General features: G+C 44.7%; 2 protein-coding genes and 1 pseudogene across 3 annotated transcripts in view; all 3 read right to left on the bottom strand.

The window, feature by feature from the left end:
- Positions 1-23,903, bottom strand: part of LOC148033146 (catalytics) — a 129,173-nt gene that overhangs the window by 35,951 nt on the left and 69,319 nt on the right. For both annotated transcript variants that reach the window (XM_087680960.1, XM_087680961.1), the window contains 5 exons: positions 5,077-5,233; positions 1,118-1,358; positions 800-1,041; positions 413-679; positions 59-169 (listed from right to left, as the gene is read on the bottom strand). In XM_087680960.1, the coding sequence (XP_087537086.1) occupies positions 59-169; positions 413-679; positions 800-1,041; positions 1,118-1,358; positions 5,077-5,233 (1,018 nt within the window). The remainder of the gene's footprint in view (positions 1-58; positions 170-412; positions 680-799; positions 1,042-1,117; positions 1,359-5,076; positions 5,234-23,903) is intronic.
- Positions 15,682-17,302, bottom strand: LOC148033148 (uncharacterized; annotated as a pseudogene).
- Positions 17,479-19,089, bottom strand: LOC148033147 (uncharacterized). Its single transcript, XM_087682224.1, has one exon. The coding sequence runs from the start codon at positions 19,087-19,089 to the stop codon at positions 17,479-17,481; it is 1,611 nt and encodes a 536-aa protein (XP_087538350.1).

Below are 23,903 nucleotides of genomic sequence, written 5' to 3'. Positions count from 1 at the left end.
ATATTGAAACATTCAAAATGCATACTAAGGAGAAGCATATGAAAATGAACCCTCATACATCAGATCCAGTAACTGGGAAATGATACAATTGCTCCTTGGGTTCATTCTTGAGCATTCTAGAGGCCCTTGCAAATGCCGATATTGCTAGACCATTCCATGCAACTATAACCTGAATGTTGACAGAAAACAAACACCCCGCTTACGATGTTACAAGCAACAACAACCGTCTATCAGTATTGTTCAGATACATGTCTATACCCCTGGACACTATCTAGAACTCAGTCTGGAATTACTTAATGTCATATTAGCCGAGATTTCAGATACCAAGGTCTACAATAGGCCTTGATTGATCAATGACTTGTCAACACCAGTACAATGTGGAGCCACATGAGAATGACAGAAAAAACTCTACCTTGTCATCTAAATGTGGACGAGGCCTCTTATTCCTATATTTAAACAGCTTCTTTCGACAATATCCGAGAATGTTAAGACATTCTTCAACAGGCTTATTAAACTTTCTTGAAAGTTCATCCACTCCTGTTCGCTCATTAAGAACATTCTTTCCAACAAACTCTCCATGAGGATCACTGAGGTGTGAAAGATCACAATTTCCCTTCTCTTTGACATAATAATTCGCCTTGAAAAGTTCTCCATATTCCTTCCCTAGAATTTCCTCGATCTTGAACAAACAGAACCATTTTTTAGCATGTAAATAAGAAAACAACATGCTTCATCAGTGAACCATAAGCACCCAGAGGTCACGTTCTAGCAAGTAAGCTCTACAAAAGGCAATTCTAACCTCGTGACTAGTCCATACATAGAAGGCCCCCTCTTTCTTCCCTGATGCACCCTCGATCTCAAAGCTGTCAGCATCCTCAGCAGAATAGATGCCACCCTCAGCATGAAGCATGTCACGCTTCAAGTAATCCAATATATCCCGTGAAACAGATGCAAATGCTGAATCTTTTGTGATGCAGAAAGCATCCAAATAAGCATTTATCAGCTGTCCTTGATCATACAGCATCTTCTCAAAATGTGGCACTGTTTAAACCAACTATAAAATTGTTACTTTATGTTAGGAGTTCATGGAAAGAAGGGGAATTTTGCTCGAACTGACCATGCCAGAACTCGTCCACACTATACCGATGAAAACCACCCCCAACATGATCATGGATTCCCCCTCTTGCCATGCAGCGGAGGGTATGCAATGCCATTTCTAACACTTTTGAAGCATTCGTCTCCTTCCCCGCTTGTTCTAAACGTTTATGATGCCGCATAATAACATTCAACTCAACTGGCCTAGGAAACTTTGGTGGCCCTCCAAATCCACCCAATTTTGAATCGAAACTTTTTTCAAGCTGCAAAAGCAAAACCAAATAGTTTGGTCTGAATACAAATGCTTAATTTGATGTCGAACATGCTAAACATTTTGTAGAGTGAAAGTCATAGCCAATTACCATAAACATGGCAAATTAGTTTCACAGGCAACTAAAACTGATATTGTTCAACTCCCTGCCAAATGGCCACATCAACTGGTGAAGGCATGACTAATAGTTGCTTATTCTTAAAGCCTGGAAAAAACAAGACCCAAGCCTACACCTGCTATTCTGGTCTAAGCAAGAGATAATTAACTTTGTGAGTTGGTAGTGGCAGAGCGTGCATTTAGTTTGGAATGAGTCTCACGAGTTCTAGAGCATGTCTTAGGGACGAGATTACAAACAGAGGTTTCTTAGGCATATAAATTTAAGCCATGTGTATCACGTCAACCCTACTAGAGAAGTTTTTACTCATACATGCAGACTTCAGGGTAAAAAGCCTGTAATTTAGGCCAAAACTTTATTAGGGAAGTTTCCCTCTCACAAAAACTGCAGCTGATGCCATTTCAAAATCATTGTCATTGATGGAATAGCATATGCATAAAGCAGAGGAAAGAGATTAAGATAGATGATCAATGATGATATATGACTAAATTAGTCACTCTAAGTAGATTTTGTCATGGTCTTCATGTTGAAAGCATTAAATCTAAAGTTCATTAGATTTTGTCATGATCTTATGCATTTTTTAGTGACTGTTCAAGACACCAAATTCTATACGATAAATTCTTATATATGTTTAGGTCTCTATAATGGACACATTGTACAGATCTTACCTAACTACCCTGCAATGACTATGCCAAAACAATTTTCTTTGCCTGCATTATTGTGGATGGTAGCATTCTTGGTCAAGGGGACCTTTGTGGTCTGCCGTTTATCATTGGGTGTAGGTGGCTGCGAAATTTATATGATCTAAATGTACCAAACTTCACTGCAACTGAGTAAAGTGAGTTCATAAGTTCCTGTACTTTGCAATGCCTCCTGCTGCCCCCCCCCCCCCCCCCCAAAAAAAAAAAACCCAAAAACTGAATAGCAGTGGAGGGTAGTCCCTCGTTTACAATGCTTGGGTGCCTTGTTTTCAGACTTCCTAGACCTGGTTCGTAGGGTAGGTGTTCAACATTCTGCATGGCAGAAAGGGATACTTCAAGCATCCCATCATTCCTAGAGATGGCTTGAACTTTGGCACCACCTAACAGCTGATTATTAGCCCAGTTTAGACAAGGGTCACTAGCCATACTTCTCTTTGGGAAGAAAACTTGGCACAATAGGTAACTGGAAATGGGCAGGATTGGGTCTTGGAACACAGCAATGCCATACTAGGCAAATCTCCATTGGGGAAGCACCCCAGACTGGGAGGGACATTCTCTGATGTGTTCCCCAACAGCCATGCTCCTGATCCTGTCTAAAGATAGGACACCTGGTAACGGAAGGGTTCACCACTCCATCTCCCTTAAGAATGGTATTAAACCAGGTAGTATCTTTCATAGTCTTGGTTGGCTTGCTCATGAAGAAGACCAAGAAACTTTAGAGCTAAATATAAGAACATTGGCAAAAGCCTTATCAAAGCATAGAGTGATCTTCATAGTGCCTTCAAACTTCTCCTCCGAAATCTTGAAAATCAATACCACAACTATTTGAGAAACATTAGGGATCCTACTTTTCGCCATCTTCCATCCCTATCCTTGTTTTTAATGCTTGGCAGGTTACCCCATGGCAAGACCATGTTCTGGATGTTGATCAACTTACCAGTCTAAGAGTCCCAACAAGGCCATGACCATGGATACAAATAAATTTACCACTTAATGGAACAATCCCAACAAGCTTTAACTTATGGCACTGTTCATAGGGAGACTATAAGTCCTAATTTTCCCCCTCCCCCCAAAATAGTTTCAAAACAAAAACTATGTGAAATAAGCATTAACATGTGACAAGTGTGCATTTTGATGTGATGAATGTTGATATGTCACTATAGACATTTCATATGTGCCAAGGAAAGGGGGATGGAAGGCAGCAAGGCCTTTGATACAATCCCATGGAATAGACTATAGAAAGGCTACAAAAACTTGGGATCCCATCAAACATGATTTGGGGCACCTATTTGTTTTATAAGAGAGGGTGGTAGACCAAGTCGGATGCCTAGGAGGACTTTTAGAGATTAGACCCCTTTCCTTACACGGCACAAGGATAGCACACTATCAAAGCAATTTCTTTCAGCTCCCTAAACGGCACAAGGATGGCACATTATCAAAGCAATTTCTTTCAGCTCCTTGAGGATGCTTTCGTCACCCAACTAAGCTATATGGATACTCCACTAACACACGGGCTATGTATAGCTATGGGGAAGATCCACACATCAACACATCACTTAAGGATTAAGATGGGTAAATGGGAGAGTAGGGAGACTGAGGACTGCATGTGCCAGCTTTATGAGACAGAGGGCAAGAGACTAAGAGGCATTACATCTGTCAATGTACAATATATTATGATATCCAAGGTAGATGCCATTGTTTTCATCAAGAGGGTTTTAGCTCTATGCGACAACTGATGCAGTTTGAGAATCACAGATATTTGGGATTTTTTCTTTTGGACTTTAGAGGTGTAGGGCCACTATTTTGCGGAATAGAACCTCCCCATACCCAAGCACAATTAGACATAGGGTTGTTAGTGACCTTTTTATCACCACACAGTCAAGCACAGGATCAGCCACCACTACTAACAGAAAGCCAGCTGGGATACATCACAAAGGAGCTTCATCTTCAGGGGCTACGCCCACATCACCCAGGAGGAGACCCACACACCCTTATCATAGACAAATTAGAGCCATCATTGAGCACCATAGAAGACAGATGCTGAGGCACCTAAACCACACAAAGCTACATTCCCACTTGAGGGACATATTTCACCGAGGAAAAGAGCATCTCTTTCTTTTTTGCTTCTCCTCTTTCTAAATAGTATCACTTAAATTTGCACCACAAATATATTCTTACAAAGACCTAACATCTAGTCTCATAGGCACATCTTTTACCTTTAAGATGAGAGAGAATTCTTTGTATGTTTTGTGTGGTCTCATAGACCACATTGGCTTTTTAGAGACGTTAATCTCTCTTTGTACTTGCAGCAACATCTTTATTCTGATCTTCAAACTTTTGATTTTCAATTGCAATACGTGTATGGAAAAGAAGCCCCCACATCTCAATATCCATAAGAGAGGGAGAGTGAGAGTTGAGAGAATTGTGAAAGATAGAGTGTGTGAGTGAGGGTGTGGGACCTTGTGGGTTAAGCCTCCTCCTCCTTTCTCTTGAGCACTCTCTCATGCCTATGCTCATGGTTCTTCCTAGCATGCTAAGGCTATAGAGAGTTGAGAATGAAAGGAGTGTATTCATGGATCATGAAGCTTCGCAAGAGCACCCTTCATGCTTGAAGGAAGGCCACGCAAGCTCACTAAAAGTGAATCTTGGTATTCTGACGCATGTAAGAGACTAGATGAGACATAGCTCTCATGCTTTGTAGGAGATGTTTTCCCCTCATTTGAGTTTTAGTGATCGCTCTTCCATCCAATTTGCTTGTAATTTCCATTTCTTCCTACCATCAATATCACCTTGGTTTTCTTATTTTGTTCAATTTAGTCAGCATGAAGCAACTCCAATGTTAACTGTTGTTATTCATCAAGAAGGATAGATCTCAAGGCATAAGCAAGCCATACCTGGTTTACACATAATTGAACAGCCTGCTGTGGAAGACCAACTGCAAGTTCAGTTGCGCTTGCACTTGCTGCTGTTGCCTCCGCAAGCTGCTGAACCACTTGCTCTCCAGTCTGACGAAGTGCATCTTTCTTCTCATCCCAAACTTCCTTCACCCGACTTCATCACATGAAACACACATTGTTTATAGACATGAAAGAAAAAAGGTTATGTTTTATTCAAACTCTCTCGACACAATACAAGCATATCAGACCATTTTAATCAAAATAAATGTCAAGTGATAAATTAGAACAAAATCTGGCATTCCCTTTGAAGGTTAGCAAGACAAGAAAACAATGCTTTACAAGTCAGCCTTCCACATGAAATCCCATCACCAACTTAGTGTTTCCTGCTGGATGGTCTACTACAGCCTGGCAACGCATCTATAGCAGCTGGAAATTTCATAACCAATCAGCCCCTTTGCATTTTTGCTGGTGATAGCTGTCACACAGCACTCCACCACCACCAATAGCCCCTAAAGACGATGTTTCACTCCCTCCACTGCTGCCCATCATTATTGATATCTACTACTGTTGAGCTAAATATGCATTATATGCTGAATTACCTCTTCAACAGCCCCAAAAATTGTTAATTAATGAAAAACCCTAAAATAAGGAGTAGTTTGAGAGAGCTTAAAATGGGGAGAGGTTCAAGGTCCCGAAACTTTCTATAAATAGGTAGGCTGCCCTCCATTCAGCCCAGTTTGGTTTTTGCACGTTTCAAGCCCTCAAGCTTTCAAGCCTTCAAGCTTCGCTGCCCACACCCTATTCATAGAGGACATCTCAATCAAGGCTGCCTGACATTGTCTGCACCCATGCAGGGCCTATTTCCAACCTTCATCGTGCAATCCACACCTCCTACAGCTGCTGTCCAGCCATGACTGTTGCTACTCTTCACTCCTCTGCTCTCACCAGCTGACACGTGGCATCTATAGCTTCGTATATACCTGCTGCCGCCCTACCCCAAATGACTGCAGAATTTCTGTGTTTACCGCAACAGGCTGCAATACAAGCTGCCACATTATCATCTCCATCTATGTTTATACTGCTGTAAAGGCTACCGCATCATCAGTTGTTGCTGCGTTGACTGTTTTGCTCCCTCCTCTATGCATCTGACACTGATCCACCAGCACATGCGCTGTGAGATGACTTGCTGCATAAAATGGAAGTATTTCATTAGTAGCTTGTTAAAGAATGATGTGAACTGATTGTTCAAGGACTTAGGAGCCCTTGTGATAGAGAACTTAGTGAGAAGGTGCTGATACTTAGCCAACTTGACTTTCAAGTCATCCCGGCTCGTGATTTTAAATTTTTGAAGCTCATGATCCAAATTGATACAATCCAAATTGATACAATAGGTCTTATCCTGAGCGCATACCAGTCAGTCAAGTTTGCCTAACGCTCAGATGCTAAGTCAAAATGCTGAAGCTGTGAATGAAATTCAAGTAATAGACCTTGCATCAAGTCGACAATAGCAGAGGCATTCCTAGCCTTCCATGAGCGGACAACCTCGTATGGAATAAGTGTGGGATCAAGTTGGGGTTCCAATCCCTACAGCACAAGATCCCATAGGTTCTCTAAGTTAAGTACATGTCTCATCAAGTTTGACCAAGTAGTGAAATTCAACTTGTTAAAACAAGTCTTGTCATTAAAGGCATGTTTGGCTGATGAGGAGGAATCATGAGGTATCGGATAAGTAAATTAAGATGGATAAGGAGGAGGAAGTGAAGGGGGATAAGTAGGAGGTTTCGTATTTTGATCTCTATAGAGGGGACTCTCATTGCTTCTTCTTACAAGGGGCAGCAAAGGAAGGGTTTTTTTTTTTTTTAATAATCAAAATCAAGCTACTAAGACCCAAGGAAACTCCAAGTCATCTCTAAACCCGGGTGGTAGAATGTATCGAAGAAAAATTGGTATTGTCAACATTGTCAAAAGGCTCGTCACTTTGACGACGAGCGTCTATCAAAGGCAAGCACCACATCACCAAAAGCTAAGATTCAAACCCCTGTCCCTCAATCGAGCAACCCCTAGCACAAGAAGTAGAGTGGTGGTAACCCTCAACAAAGGCAGTGAGACAAGGCCAACCCATATTGCCACTAGTTAGCCATCACAATCAACAACGTTCTCAATGCTAGAGGACTTGTCTGACTCCTTTGCAAAGGCCCACATTGTCTCTGTAGAGACATTTGAGAATGCGAGTCTCATCCACATCTACGAGCTGCCTCTTGACAAGGTGACAGCAAAGACCTACTCCTCACAACCAAATACTTCAGCTACTCCTTGGATTATGGATAGAAGAGCTACTCATCATATGAACCCCATCGAGGACATTTTCATCTCTTGAGCCTCTGCAATCAAGAAAGTTAGAGTTAAGAACAACTCATCGGTCAAGATTCGGACTCATGGTAACGTCAGTTTTGCCACTAATGAGGACCCAAGTCGTGCTATGTTGGATGACGTATACTATGTCCCTCAACAAGGGGCGAACTTATTATCTACTCAATAGCTTTGCTAGCTGAATCGAGCAATCTTTTTCACAATGATTCCAATATAATTTCTTTTCAAGCCAATAGCAGAGGACATTTAGTTCCACTGCTTCTAAGCTTTAGCCACTATAGGGAGCTTACTAGCACTGAGTGACTTTGGCATTTTCACTTAGGACATCTTGGATACGGCTCTCTTTATGAGTTGTCCCATCCACAAATAATTGATGGCGCTATCGTGGCATATCTATAAAGCTTGTCAACTCGAGAAGCAACACCGTATCCCATTCTCTCACTAGTCTACATATAGAGCTAAGTTGCCTCTTAGATTGATTCATGTTGATCTTTGTGGACTGACATCCACTGCTGCCTTAAACGATACACTAAAAAAAAAATTAATTGTGGCTGATTGTTTAGATATATGTGGGTGTACTTTCAAAAGCATAAGTCCAATGCTTTCATATATTTTTCTGCTTGGGTGCTGCTGGTACATAACCAAACTAGTCATTGTGTAGGATACATGAGGAGTGACAGTGGGGATAAGTTCACCTCCCACGAGTTTTTTGAGTTTCTACTAGAGCATGCATTTCACTCCAACTCACCTCTACCAACTCCTCTTGACACAATGGAGTCATAGAGCATAGGAACCATGGCCATCATGAATATGACATGCTTTATATTGTTCACAGTAGAGCTCCTTGAGTGCCTTTGGGTCAAGGCTAATAACACTTCATACCTGAGTGCGGTCATCCCTCAAAGGACTCAGTATGAGGCATTTTTTGGCTCTTGACATGTAGTTTCCCACTTTAGCATCTCTAGGAATTGTGCCTACACACACACCCCTAATGATGGGATAGGCAAGCTCACTCCTCTAAATCTCTTGATCTTCGCAGGATACTCCTTTGAAGCGAAAGCCTATCGTTTGTTGAAATCCTTGAACAAACAAGGTGATTATTAGAAGAGATGTAGTGTTTGATGAGGGAGACATTGTGCAGTTTTCTGTACCAAATTCCGAGCCCTTTCCTTACATTGTTCCTTGGGAGATACTAACTTCTAAGACAAGTATATTACCTGCTCTTCACCCACCCACAGATTCTTCCGCTCCCAAGCCCTCCATAAGACTTGTTACCTCGCTGATACTAGCAAACCATGTGGGATTTATGGATCCTTCCATCACCGAAGTCCACTCTAGAGGGCCCTAGAACATGTGTCTAGCTTGCACCTCATGTATCATTTGCGTCATTGTTGGCAGGACTCAAGAGGCTCTTCCATTGTTCCTTGGGAGATATTGACTTCTAAGACAGGTATATTACCTCCTCTTGACCCACCCACAGATTCTTCCGCTCCCAGGCCCTCCATGAGACTTGTTACCTCGCTGATACTAGCAAACCATGTGGGATTCATGGATCCTTCCACCGAATTCCACTCTAGAGGGCCCTAGAACATGTGTCTAGCTTGCACCTCATGTATCATTTGCATCATTGTTTACAGCTAATCACACAACACTTCTAAACCGCATAGTTGGCAGGAGGCTCTTCAATACCACCATGGCGAGAGGCCGTGGAGAAGAAGCTAGAGAGTATTGACCCAAATGAGACATGGACCTTCGTGGATCATCTGAGCCACAATATAGTCATCAAGACAAAGTGCATTTTTAGGACTAAGCTAAAGGCTAATAGAACTTTAGACAAGTACAAGGCTCACCTTGAGGTGCAAGGGTTTTGATAGAAGCAAGGCATTGACTATGAAAAGGCATTTTCTCCTATTGCGTGGTTGACATCATTTCATCTATTGGTTCTGCTCGCCGCTCACTATGGTTGGTTGATCTATCAGCATTCTCTCTCATTCCCCAGCCATTTTCCAGTTTTTCTCTAAAAATCTCAATTTTCTAATCCCTAAAGCTTGAGATATTGTATTTTTCTTTACTATAAACCCTAATTTACAGCAAAAATTATGGTTTGATAGCAACCTCGAGAAGCATGCCAAGAGATTGAAGCCTCAAATCTTGAATTTTCAAGGTTGAGAATTAATTCTCTGCAAGATTCAAGTGAGGGACTAGCCAACATTCGAATGTGGGACAAATTTCATTTCCCAAAGGGTCAGTGAAGGCCAATTGCCCGAGCAAAACAAGGGGTAAATCAATTTGAAGACTTGCTGGTCATTATTTACAGCAAGGGGCTTTTGAATTGCAAAGGAGATTGAAGGAATGCCATTGTATTCAAAATGAATTGCAATTAAAGAAAAAGAAATACCGAAAGGGGCACTAGTTTTGGGGCCAATAGGGTGTCCAATGTCTAAGATTGATTGGTAAATGTTTGTGTGTTTCAACATTTTATTAATTATTGCTTGCTATAATTAAGTTACAATCAGGTTATTACCACTCCTCCACAAAAGGCAGGCTGGTGTCATGATTCCATTCCCAGGATACCATCAAATCCTTTGAATTGGTGTGCCCGAAGCACCTAATTGCATGTCACAAGCTTTGCATTATTGCTGAAATTGTGCTTGGTTGCTGATTACAGCAAGTATATCTTCACACGGTGATACGAGATCAAGTGGTGATGATGCACCTCAGCTTGGGCATTCACGTGGTGAAGGGAAAATGCAATAATCTTGGAAAAGGTTCTCAAGATGGACAGCAAGCTTAAAATGTTGGAAATGACCCAAATGTAGGGACTTCCATGCCTCAGTATGCCAATGACCAGTGAAGAATTTAATGATAGGTTCAAAGATCGGATGAGGACAGCAACAAATCTCTTTGTTGAATTGACAAAGAATCCTCAGTTTACTCAATTCTTGAATGCTCCAAAGGAGGACATCTTGGTGCCATCATGTGCATGCAATTGTTGATACTCCTGATAAAATTGTGACCTTTTATCATAGAGGCAAAGTTCATAATTTGGATGTAAAATTGACAAGGGAATCCATCCCTCTTGTATCTGCTTCTGCCATTTCCAAAGTAATGAAAAATCTTTTAGCTTACTTGGTTTTCACTAAAGAGAAAAGTGATAATGAAAATGTTGGGAATGTGCCTTGAATAAAGATCACATGTCATGTCTGAAAATGTATGTTGAATGCTTTTCTCAGTCACTTCTTGGGCACCTACTGCCTGGAAGGCTCAAAGATCAAGGCATAGACTTGATCCCCGGCAATAGCCCTCCTAACAAGCAACCTTTCAGAGCTAGTGTAGCCCAGCACAAGGAGATTCTGAGTCAAGTGAATAAGCTGTTAGAGGAAGGGCTCATTCAGCCTAGCTCATCTCCATTTTGTTCACCAGTGCTTCTAGTGCAAAAAAAGGATGGGTCTTGGCACATGTGCATTGATTATCATGCATTGAATAAAATCACGATAAAGAACACATTTCCAAACTTGAGGATCGGTGACATCTTGGATAGATTGCAGGGGACACCCATTTTCAACCATATAGATTTGAAAAGTGGATAGCATCATAGTTGGATTAGGCTTGAAGATGTATCTAACAAAGCTTTTCAAACATCTTTTGATTTATATAAGTTTCTTGTCATGGCATTTGTGGGTACTTTATTCAATAACATGATTGTCTTTTCGAAGAATGAGGGCGAGCATCGGAAGCACTTGACAATAGTATTCAATGAATTGCATAAGCATTAGTTGTTGATAAATGACAAGAAAAGTAAATTCTTCTTACATGAGATCCACTTTTTGAGGCACACTGTATCAGCTGATAGCATTTGTATGAATCCTCCAAAAGTTGAGGCTATTTTTTCATAGCCACATCCCAGGAATGTTCATGAGATTTATAGCTTTATGGGACTTTGTTCGTACTACAAAAAGTATGTATGGAACTTTGCTGAAATTCCTTCTCCATTGCATGCTTTGCAAAAGAAAAATGTGCCTTTTAAATGGACAGTTGTGGAAATTTCAACATTTGATATGTTTTAATAAAAAATGACTTCAGATCATGGGCTTGTGTTGCCTGATCTCAGGAAGTCATTCGTTGTGCAATGTGATGCATGTGGTAACAACATTTTTTTTTTCCAAGAAAAGAGAACTCTATTAATAGCACCTCAGAGAAAGTCCCCGTAAGGTAAATACAAAGTACAAGAAACTCTGTGAAGAGTAGCTAAGTACATCAAAGATACAATGGTTGTGTAAACAACCATTCTGGTGGGCTAAAGTGCCAAACCATCTGAGGGGTAGTGTAAAAGAAGGTGTCTGAATCCCAAATCCTCAGGAAAGCCTCTCTTTTATTCCTCGTCCTCTCAGAGCTGGCCCTGCAACCTCTCCCATATCCCACAGAGAGTATGGACTATCTCTGTCCAAATCCTCGATAAAGACTCCCCAGTGGATATATCCTAAAGATCAATGACCTGGCTACATCTCGCAGTCCATATGTACCAAGCTATAATGCTGGAAATCAGCTCCCATCTATAACAATGTCCCTGAGTCCACTGTGTCTGTGAGTAGTCTAGGGTAGGCGTCTTGCTCAGATGCTTCACAATGATGAGAAAAGAAATGCTACCCTAAGTGTTCTCATAGCTGCAAGCTGGACCTCTATCTGTGACCCAAGCTGCAACCCCCCAAGTTGCCACCATGGACTCTACTGTACCATGTAATACTATCCTAAGAGCTCTCCTCCAAATCTCTTGGGCTCTAGGACAGTCCCAAAGGTAATGTCTCTGTGTCTCCTCTGGCTCACCACATCGCGCCCAAGCCACTAGATCCCTGCCATATCCAAGCCAAGTACCAACTGCTAAACTCCTGTGGGCTAGAAGCCATAGAAATAGAGATATCTTCCTGGGCCTGAAGCTGTCATGTAGCCGCCTCCAAAGTCGTATAGGAACTCATCTAAGACTCCCTCTCTATGCCAATGAGGGATGGCTGCAGGCTGAGCTCTAATCTTGTTGATATATATCCTCCATCCCAATCTAGTAGTGTAGCCAAAGGGGATGTCGGATGGCCTATCAAGGAAGGGATCCCTCCACACCCACTCTCTTGGATCCCACTGAAGTCTCTGTAGAGGCCTCCTCTAGTATGCCCAATATCTCCATCCACCTATAAGACAAGTGGTTGGGTCTGGGTCTACGTGCCACTTTCTTTGAAAGTGTACCACTATAATTCTCTGCTTGGAGCAGCCACTAAGTGCCGTAAGGTCAAGGTCCTCTCGCTAGAGGCGGCCATCCTCCTCAACTGTGAAAGTGAATGTCTTGTCTCTGCTAGATGCAATGACTGCTAGAAGGATATCCCCTCCAGAGAAAAGGCCAATCCAAGTCTGAGAGAAAGCTGTTTCAGTTTGCCAATCTGGTGGAACCCCTTCTGAGAGAAGCTTTCTTTTGGGATAAAATAGCCGACAAAAGCTTCAATGAGCTGAAGCAACTCCTCGTTTCAGCAATATTGGTTTGTCCCAACTTTTCTAAGGTCTTTGTGATCTATGCAGATGCTAGTGGGAGAGGATTGGGGGTTGTTTTAGCCCAAGAACATGGTGTCATTGCATATGAGAGCAGAAAATTTGATGAAAAAGAGAGGCAAATGCATGTATATGAGCAAGAAATGCTAGTTATACTACATGCACTCAAAAAATGGCATCATTGCCTCTTATGGAAGTCAGTTTAAAGTGAAAAGTGATCATAGGGTGTTGAAGTACTTCCTCTCTCAGCCCAAATTGTCTCCTAAGCAAAGAAGGTGGTTAGCAACTCTTCAATCATATGATTTTGAGATAGCATACACGACTGGAAAAGACAATGTAGGTGGACGAGCTCTCTAGGATGTGGGCATGAAATGTATCTACCGTCTCCACTATATATAAGTATTGGATAAATAACATACAAGAGGAATATACGATGGAGGAGCATGCTGCCACAATAATGTAGAAATTACAACAAAAGGTAAATGAAAAATATCCAAACTTCAAATGGCATAATGGACTTTTAGGGTACAAGGGGAAGATCTACTTGATCCCTCAAAGCAACTTTAGACTGAAAGTCCTTCAAGAAATGCATTCTTCGCCCTTGGCTGGTCATCTTGGTCTCTTTAAGACTTTTGACAAAGTGCACAAGAGTTTTTATTGGAAAGGCCTATGGCGGGATGTGAAGGAGTATATCTCTCATTGCTTGGAATGTCAATAAAATAAAGATTCTTCTTTATTACCAGCCGGTCTCCTTCAGCCCTTGCCTATCCCACAAAGAAAATGAACCGACATTTCAATGGACTTCATTATGGGCCTCCCTACCACAAGGCACAGTTGGAATAGTAGTTTTTTTATGGTGAAAAAACTTACCAAATCAGCCCATTTTTTTCCAACCAAGATACAATTTTCAGCAAAGCAAGTAGCCAACCAATTCATGGAAAGGAGTGCTCAAGCTATATGGTATACCCTTGAGGATCGTATCGGATAGAGACACTAGATTCATGGGAAATTTTTGGAAGGGTTTGTTTACTTCCATAGGCACTACTTTTGCTCCAAGTACCGCTTACCACCCTCAAACCGATGGCCAAACCGAAAGGGTTAACCAATGGGTGGAAGTGTACAAAAGACATTTTTGTCATGATATGCAATCATCTTGGGATAACTGGCTGCACCTTGCTGAATTTTGTTACAACACATATCATATGAGCATTGGGATAGCTCCTTTTGAAGCACTCTATGGATACAAGGTTCAAATTCCTTCAGCCATGTTTCATGAAGACGTGAATCCACAAGCGAAGGATGAGTTAGAAAGAATGGAGATGCTTATGAAGCAATGTAAAGAAAACATATAAAAGGCACAAGATGTCATGAAGTCCTATATTGATGATAGAAGGAGGCACATGGAGTTTGATGTTGGAGATTGGATCTTCTTGAAAGTACCCAAGACTCATTATGCATCCCGTAAGGATGGAAATAACAAGCTGGCTCACAGATTTTATGGCCCATATTTGGTGTTGGAAAAAATTGGAGAGCTTGCATATAAGCTCCAATTGCCTTCAATTACTCGCATACATAATGTTTTTCATGTGTCACAATTGAAGAAGTATATTGGGCAGGATATACAAGTTATTGAAGAGCTTTCACCACTTGATGAAGATGGGCTGATTGTCTATGAACCTGAGAAGATTATTGGGAAGCATGAAAAGGTTCTTCGGAACCGAACTCTCACTGAATTTTTGATCAAATGGAAGGGGCTGCCTATGGAAGAGTCCACTTGGCAACCCTCTTCTTATTTGGACACTTTTCCATGGCTTTTACAAGATGAATGATAACAGTCTGTACAGGGACAGCTTGCTGTTTTAAAATACTGTTATTAATTAAATTGGACTGAAAACCCTCGTGTCATCAGTTCGAATCTGGTTCCTGGCATATAGAATCAGTTGTGGTTTTGATGGTATGGGAAGATGCTTCAGGTTGTGTATTTCATTTCTACAACTCAAACACTGAATTTGGACACTCCAGTCAAAATTTATGGCAATTTTACTGATGCAGCCCTGTTTGGACAACAAGCAGTCATTTCACTATTTCAGGTTCATTAGGAGATTTCTTCATGGAAAGTGCTTTCACATTCTTTTAGATCTTCATCGACATAATTTGCTTCATTAACATCTTGCCTATTACCTCGTTATCTTCAGTTTTGAGGACAAAACATCTCTAGGAGGGGACGATTTGTAATGAAGCAAATTAGCCACATTAGTTCACTTTACCTTTACCAAAATAAACCATGTAAATACCTTAGCCATGATGATACTAGGGTTTACTATAAAAAGGCAAGAAGTGCTAATGTAGGGGCTTTTTGACATTTACACTATTTTTTTCTTAGAGATTTCTTGTTCATCACCGTCTTGGGGTGAGTACCAAGCTTTGTTTCTTGCATCTTAATTTCAGCTTCCATGGCTACGTTGTGCTGTGGTATAATGAAAGATGTCTATGGCATGGCCATAATTGAAGCATTTTCATGTTATTTCCTTAGTTCAGTTCATTAGTTTTCTATTAATTTTCATGGTAGAATAGACCATCTTTACAAAGGGTTATTCCAGTCTTATGCAAGTTGAGAAAGAAGAAAGAAAGAAAGAAAGTTATATTAACGTCTACAACAGGCCAAGTTAGCCTATGAGACCAAAATGTTGCATACAAAATGTCTGGGAGATTTCAAAAGTCCCAGTGAAGCTAACGTTTATGCTATGTTGAACTAAATTGAGTAGGTACAAAATGATATCTAGACTAGATACAATCTAGAGGTACTCCCAGTGCGGTGTGGAACTGCTCCTGGAGTGTTCATCCTAGGATGTCCCGCATGGGTCGGTCTAACATGGAGAGACTAAAGCGGCGGGGCAGGGCCCTCCGATGGCGGCATAGTATCCCTTGTATCTTCGACATGTGTCTTCTACGGGGACAGGGGCCGGCGGGGCGTGGGCGCCGGGCTTTGCCTCTCGCTGTGGCTATTTCTAAGGTGGTCCCCCGGGGTCGGGAGGCCGGTTGGGCTGGTGGGGGCTCAATGGTGGGGAGGGTAGCTGGTATTTGGTAGAATTCGTTGAGTGTGCGTTGGTTGGTGGCTCCTTGTCTTTGCTCCGCGGTTCGTAGGAGGTGGTCTCTGTGGCGCCGTATTTCCAGTAGAAAGAGCCCCAGGCATCTCTGGTCTTTGAATTCCATCACCTTGGAGAGTGGTCCGAATCCTTTGTTGAATAGGCAGTGGAAGCGTCCCCGGATTTCGTAGTACACTAGGCATCTACAAATATAGTGTTCCTCTGTCTCTTGGCTCGAGATGGCAGAGCTGACAGATTCGGTCTTCTGGGGGGAGGGGGTTGGCCCCGTATCTGCCCATTTCGACCCGTAGTTGGTGTGAGGACGTGCGGATCTGTACGATGGCACTTCTAACCCCATGAGACAAGTGTGTGTCCATGTAGCTTGGGCGGGTGATGAAGCCATCCGGGGAGATGTGCAGGAAGTGCTCTCGGTAGAAAGCCTTCTTGGTTCCTAATTCCGACGTGGGGGTCACCCATGTCCTGGCTGTGTCTGTCTGGATGATATCCATTCTGATGATGCGATTCACCTCCTCTCGGCTGAGCTCTAGGTGTGGGCAGTCTAGGCTATATTGTAGTGGGGGGAGGTGGTCCATGTGCAGGCCATGGAGCCGTAGCCAGGTCTCTGTTCGGGCATACCAGCACTCAGTGTCCCCTTGTGTTGCTAGCTGTTTGGATGACTCCAGGGCGAGTTTGGGGTACCGGTGCCGAGGCAGGTCCCATATTCGGTGCAAGAAGGTCACGGTCTGGAAGAGGGCCTCAGCCACGAGGAGCGGTGCCCCCAGCTCTGCGCAGATGATCTCGTGTGGTACGGAGGGCTTGCTTCGGATCATCCATGAGATCATAAGTATTAAGGGTCTCTCCATTTGCTCCCATCCCTCATAGGTGGCCTCCTCCTTAGGCAGTGGCTGATCCTGTGGGGCCCTCCGCGTGTGGTAGAGACTAGACCCCCATATGGAAGCCCCGTACAGGAGGGCTGGTGTGACCAAGGTGTCAAAAAGCCAGAGCTTTGTCCAGGGTTCCTGGAACTGTATGCGGGCACATTGGTTCTCCATTGACCCGAGGGTTGCATAGCCTTGGGTTAGTCTATCTTCTGCTGCTTTTCTCAGGGTAAATCTCGGTCCAGAGAATGTAATCCCCAGATAGACGTATCTTTGGACCACGTCCACGGTCTCTGCGCCATATGTGAAGGGGGGTACCGACCATCGGAGCCATTGGGTTGACATGTTGAACACCATGACCTTGGTTTTCCCCAGGTTCACAGTTAGGTCTTTGTCTTGGCAAGAGGCCTGTAGTGCGTCCAGTTGGCGCTGTAGCCCTTCGGATGTGCTGGAGATGAGGACTATGTCATCCGCATATAGTAAGATGGGTATCAGTGTCCCTCCCAGGCTCGATCCCTCCCTGCCCAATCTATCTATGTACTCTGAGATCTCATCAATGTAGAGGCCAAATAGGGTGGGTGAGAGTGGCATCCCTGCTTGACTCCGATGGTGCTGGTTTTCTCCTTTGACAGCCCTCCTGGTGCCCGAACTCGGCCCGTTACCGATTCGTATAGTGGCAGTATCCCCCATCGGATTTTGGTTGGGACCTCCAGTTCCTGTAGTCTCTGCGTGAGCCTCGCTCGTGGGACTGTGTCAAAGGCCTTGCGGAAGTCCACGAAGCAGCAGTACACCCGTCTTCCATGTGCTCTGCCCTCCTCTATGATGGCTCTCAGTGTGAGGATATGGTCAAGGGTGTAGAACCCCCTCCTAAACCCTACTTGTCCTGCCGCCCGATGTTGGTGTTGCTCTGCCCACTTGCTCAGCTCGTGGTCCAGTATGGATCCATAGAGCTTGGCTAGTACATGGCCAACCATGATTGTTCGGTAGTTCGTGGGAACCATGGGGTCTCCGGCCTTCAGGATAGGTATTATCCTGTTGGCTGACCAGCTAGCAGGGAAGCCTTCGCATAGGGCTCTGTTGAACATGTGTGCTAGGAGAGGTGCCAGTATGTCTCTGGCATGGGTCAAATGCTCTGCTACCAAGCCTTCGTGGTCTTGGGCACGGCCATTTTGGAGTCTATTAATGGCATCCTGAACCCGCTCCGTGCTGAAGAATGTGGATGATCCGGATCTGCTCCCTAGGGGCCGGGGTAGCTGGGGCTGCTTGGGTACTTGGTATAGTGAGGTTGCATATGCGTGCCAAGTGTCCGGGGAGGTGATGGGCGTCTGGGCTCGGGGTTCCTGAAACGCCTTCCATGCCTCTTTGCTGTCCTGTCCTAAGAATAGCTGGTAGAATCCGTGTTCCACTTTGGAGAGGTAGGCTCGTTTCTTCCGTCGCACTAGACGACCGAAGATCAAGCGTGCCTGTTTATGCGTGTGTACTCCCCGTGCTTCGTCCTGTTGAAGACAGGACCGGGTTTCCCTGCACTCTGCGTCGTACCAGCTATTCTGTGGGACATTCTTGTTCGAATGGGTGGAGTGGGGGGATGTGTGGGGGAAGTATTCGGCAGTCGAGGTGTGTAGTGTGCCCGCCAACTGTGCTGTGACCTCCTCCAGGGGTGCGTGGGGGTCCATTTCCTGCAGGCTCCAGTAGAGATGGTCGGAGTATGCACTCGCAATTAGCCTGGTAAAGTGGTACCTGGGGAATCTTGGGGGGTTGCTTGCTGGGGGGGTTAGATCATACCTGCAAGTTATGTCAAATTGCAGGTAGGCATGGTCGGCAACCACTGTGAGTGGGCAAGGTGATATTTTAAAGGACTGGATGTCGGGGATAAGTGATAGAGGGCCAAGGATATAGTCCACTGTGCTTGCTCCCAGTTTCTGTGTGGGTGCTCCATGTGCCCCCCATCCGATGCAATTGGCCGCGTGCTTGTGTGGGAAGCATGTCAGGGCATCCGACCCGGGCCATCTGTCGAGACCATTGAGGATGGCTAGTCCATGTGCCCCCCCTAACGCTAGTAGGTGTTCACCATATTCGGTGCATTCAGCTGTGTCCTGTGATGCCCGGTTGAGTCCTATCTCCTCCGGTGCGATCTCTTTGTACATGTGGTCTTCGCTCTCGAAGAAGGGGGTCGGCCTCTATGCTGTGCGTGCGTTGAAGTCTCCGGCCAACATGGCATCCCCCAAGCTGGAGTAGTGCATGATATCCTCGTACAGTGGTAGGTATGGTGACTCGCCCTTCGGTGATGCGTATGGGGAGTGTGCTGGTGGGAAATAGCACACCACCATGTATATGTCTCGGGGGCGATCTGTGTGTATCCGGATCCACATGAACCGGGCTTCCTCATCTTTCCGCATGGCTTGCACCATGGGCTGTAACTCCTCCCTGTACAACAGAGCCACCCCTCCAGACCCTCGGGTCCCTCCTTTTGTTCGGGCTCTAGGGCGGCATACCGTCTCTGAAAGATGGCTTCGGGAAAAAACAGAGAAAAACGATGAAAACCCTGAGCACGAGTGATTCTTCTCCTCCCAACCACGCCTAGATAAGTGCTGGCACCTCTCACCCGTATTCCTCTGCCAGCCGTCCACTTTTCTGGAGTCCTACTATTCTTGGACTCTCTTACTCTCTAGGCTCCCCTTAACCCCGTTCGGGCGCCCAAGAGCCCGGACGGTCATTCTCGTGCATGTTCCCCTAGATTTACCTTAATGTCACATTAAATGTCACTTTAATGTCACATTCCATATTTATGACCTTAACGTGACATTAAATATCACTTTTAATGTCACATTAATGTCACAGTCTCCCATCTATATTCCCTCACTTCTGGTAAGCAGGTGCCTGGGCTTTGGTGGGTTTCTGTGTAGAGGACGATGTCCTTGCCGGTGAAGGTCTCCTGGAATAATCCTGCATCTGTTTTCATAGCTCTGTTGCAGTTCCACACTACAAACCTCAAGTGGGTCTCATAGGCCGCGCCCCGTCATTGGCGTTTATCTGTGATGATGACACGACCATCTCTGTATACTGCCCATTTTCCCGCTTTGCGAGCCTCCAGGATCTGTGGCATGCATTCTTTACGGTGTGTCACCTGTGCGGGTGTGAGGTCATCCTCTAGGTAGACTTCTTCCCCTTTTAGGGCTGTCCTTTTAGAGAGGAAGGCTCGTCTGGATTCTAAGTTGGCAAATTTGAGGATAAGAGGCCTTCCCTTAGTGAGGTCTTTCCCTACGCGCCATGCATTCTCTACTATTTGAGGGTCCTCTACTCCCAGCTTTTCACATATCTGCTTAGCATCTGCCAGGGGGCTATCCCCTTCTTCCATCCGACCACCCGGATGTGGAGCGCTCTAAGCTTTCTCCTTTTCTCCTCCTCCAGTGCTGCATTCACAAACTCCTCCTCCTTTGTTGGTGACTTCTTGGCTACCTCAATCCATTTGGAGTTCTCGGCCACTTCGGCTTGTGCTTGTTTCACTATATTCGCCCATGTGTTGAGCTCCTTTGTTACTTGTGTCTTCAGCTCGTTGATCTCGGTTTGCACCTTGGTGGGCGTTGTTTCGGTGATTTCTCCTTCCTCCTTCTTGAGTAGGTCCAGCTGGTTTCTATATTCATCGAGCTCGTGCCTCATTTCTTCGATCACCCTGTTTCTCTCCTGGAGAGACGTTTCAATGTCCACCTTCCAGGAGGTGAAGTGTGATGTGATCTCGGCGTAGATTTTGTTCTTCCATTCTTGCACTTTCGTGCTTATTTCCTCCTTGATTTGGTGTGCAGTTTCCACGTACATTGCTGCCATGATTTCCTTGATGTTGCTGATGTCTTGGTCATGCGCCTTGCATACATCTCGGAGGGCCTCCATGCCTTTCCTTGTGTGGTAGTCTGTCACCTTGTCAATGCTGCTCCAAATCGCTGAGTATTTCTCATTTTTCTCCCCTCTTGTGCGGTTGCCTAGTGACGGGGATGTCTTGCTCAAGCCCATCCCTTCCTCACGGTTCCTAGGCTTGCTCAAGGGATGTGTGCATCTGGCCTCATTGTGGTGGCGGATGCGTGATGGGCGGTGGTGGGAGGTGGCGGAAAAGTCGGGTATTGACAGGGCTAGTGGCGGTGGTGTGATATGGGTGCCGAGTCCGGGGCGTGAGGGAGGCATGTAGCAGGGCGGGGGAGAGGGAGGCGGCTGCTACGAAGAGAGGAGAGATAGCAACTGCTCTTGTCAAAAGAGCAGGGAGGGCGATGGTAGGGGCGGGCTGGCGTGCATGGCCCGGCGACTCGGACGGTATGGTCGAGTTGTCGACTCGGACGAGGAGTGTGGTCACGTGGAGAGGGGGCGTCCGATTGTGCGGAGACTCGGACAAGGGACGTTCGGGGCAGTGTCCGAGTCGGACAAGGGCGGGGACTTGGACGAGGGACGTCCGATTGTGGGGACTCGGACAAGGGGTTTAGTCCACATGGCAGTGTCCGAGTCGGACGAGAGGGCGTCCGATTGTGAGTGGACTCGGACGAGGAGTGTTGGGGATTCGGACAAGAGGTTTGGGGACTCGGACGAGCGGTTGGTCCGAGTGGGCGTCGATGGCATGATGGCGGAAGCAGGTGAGTAGGGTGATGGCGGGAGCGAGATGAGCCATGGTGGGAGCAAGTCGGTGGCGGGAGCCTCAGTGCAAACCACAACCTGGGTGCAGGAGGCGCAGTCCTAGGCAGAACGCGACGACCTGAGCGCAGGTTACTGCAGACGTCGTGCAGACCACGGCCTCAATGAGAGAGAGAGAGAGAGAGAGAGAGAGAGAGAGAGAGAGAGAGAGACACACACACACACACACACAGAGGGTTATTCTTCCAGCCTTGTGCAAGTTGAGAGAGACAGAAAGAAGGTTGCCATAGCTACTCCAATAGTTGACATGCCATTTTCAGCCAGCAAGAGACTCTCTAGGAGCTGGTGACATGCCCTAAAGAGACTACAGCAGTAGGAGACAGCAAATTTGAGGGATGTTTCATCCAAACAAACATCATATTCGGTGTGTTCCATCAATGGAGACGATTTTCATGGCTGTCTAGACAAGGCAGTACTTGGTTTCTTCCATTTTCCGCAAATAAAGTCTAAATTTTCTCTCTATTCAGCATTCTCTCTCATTCTCCAACCATTTGCCAACCTTGCTCTGAAAGATCTCAGCATTCTAATCCCTGGAGGCTAAAAATTTATAATTCTCAAGAAGATTCAAGTGAGGGACCAGTCAACATTTGAATTTGAGGCAAATTTCATTTCCCAAGGAGTCAGTCAAGGCCGATTGCTTGAGCTAATCAAGGGGTAAATCAATTTGAAGACTTGCTCGTGATTATTGGCAACAAGGGGTTTTTGGATTGCAAAGGGGATTGAAGGAATCCTATTTTTTTCAAGTTCCATTGCAATGAAAGATAATGAAATACCAAAAGGGGCGCCAGTTTTGGGGCCAACAGGGCCTCCAATGTCCAAGATTGATTGATAAATGATTGTGTTTCAGTGTTTCATTAATTATTGTTCGTTTCTAAGGACTCCTCAAGGAAACATGTCCTAGTTTCTCACAGTTCCAACAAGCAGTGGAGAAACAGAGCCCATTTGGCATTACGATTGGAGCTAAGAAAAAGTGAAATGATGCTGAGTGAGCTTTGGTTGTCCAACTCCATGTCAAGTATTTCTCAACCAGGGCCCCTATTTCCGGTTACTCATCTGGACACTTTACTAGGTCATCCCTATTTATAGCCCTGCAGATCAAGTCAGACAGTTTCATCACTAATGCCTACTTATAGGCAGCCACACATGTACCTAAAATTCTCCTCAACATTTTGGGATGTGGGTTCTTTCTGCTCCATCAATCAATGTGTTCATCTTCTCCTTTCTGTCCACTCCTCTACTTCTCTGTATCCATCATGGTATCCGAGTCATGGACCTCCCTCCCACTATTGAAGCTTCCTTGAAGGTGATGCGAATCTCCTTGTAATAGATTAGAGGCATATATGGTTTCTGGATCACTTGCTGTTCATGGGAGCATTATAGTCTGGACCTATGATTTCCCTACAACACAAGTCTTCACAACCGAGTATGATTGCTGGTGTAGAGGTGTTCAGAGCTGCTTCTGCCTTCGGTGAGCATTCATGACAGCAGACAGCTGCATTTTTGCAGATTTCACACCTTGTCACCTATTTTGGCAGCTTGTGCATTGCCTTAGCCCAACACTTGGTCTTTCATTCACATTAGGGTTATTACCATCTCGTTTGGCAACACCCCAATTGGAGTATGTCCCTACATGGTACAATGCAGCAAACATCTTCACCAAGGCATTACTGCTTAGCAACCTTGGAGATCTTTTTCACAGCCTTGAGATTGCAACACCATGATTTCAACATTTGTTAGTTACAAGGGGCTGTGTTCCCCCTCATTTGATTTTATATCCGTTTTTGTAGCCCCTCAGCTCATTCAGGATCTTCTTCCCTGACATGTCATTGAGAGGGGGTGTTGAATGTGGAGCTTCCTGAGCTCATATATTTTGGCCCTTGCATAGGACCCTATTCTCCATCACTCTTCTGGTGAATTTATGGCCCTACTGATCAGGTCAGCCAGCTTTATCACTGCTGCCTATTTTTTCATGCAAACAAACATTCTACTTTCAATTCTCTATTTCAGTGTTTTCGTCTGAAGTTGCTAGCATATATTTTCTGCCTCATCCATCATCATGTTCATCTTCTTCTTGCTGTCCACCATTTTGCATCTCTATCCCAATTAGAAATACTTACATACAGCTCGATGGCTAGCGACTAGTTGCCAGTACCTCAAACCAATGTCCTGGTGTCCAAAACTAAAGTGAGCAAGCCACAAATACAGACAATTACTGAAATTGGGACCAAACTAAATGGCAGTCTTTATATTATATAGGGTGAGCTTGTCTATCGCTAAAGCAATTATA

The sequence above is a fragment of the Lygodium microphyllum genome, chromosome 7 (assembly GCF_053477565.2).
Source record: "Lygodium microphyllum isolate KBCC chromosome 7, Lygodium_microphyllum_v1.1.10, whole genome shotgun sequence".
In the NCBI taxonomy this organism is placed as follows: Eukaryota; Viridiplantae; Streptophyta; class Polypodiopsida; order Schizaeales; family Lygodiaceae; genus Lygodium; species Lygodium microphyllum.
Note: the sequence above shows the minus strand (reverse complement) of the source record. Positions and strands in the feature narration are given on the sequence as shown.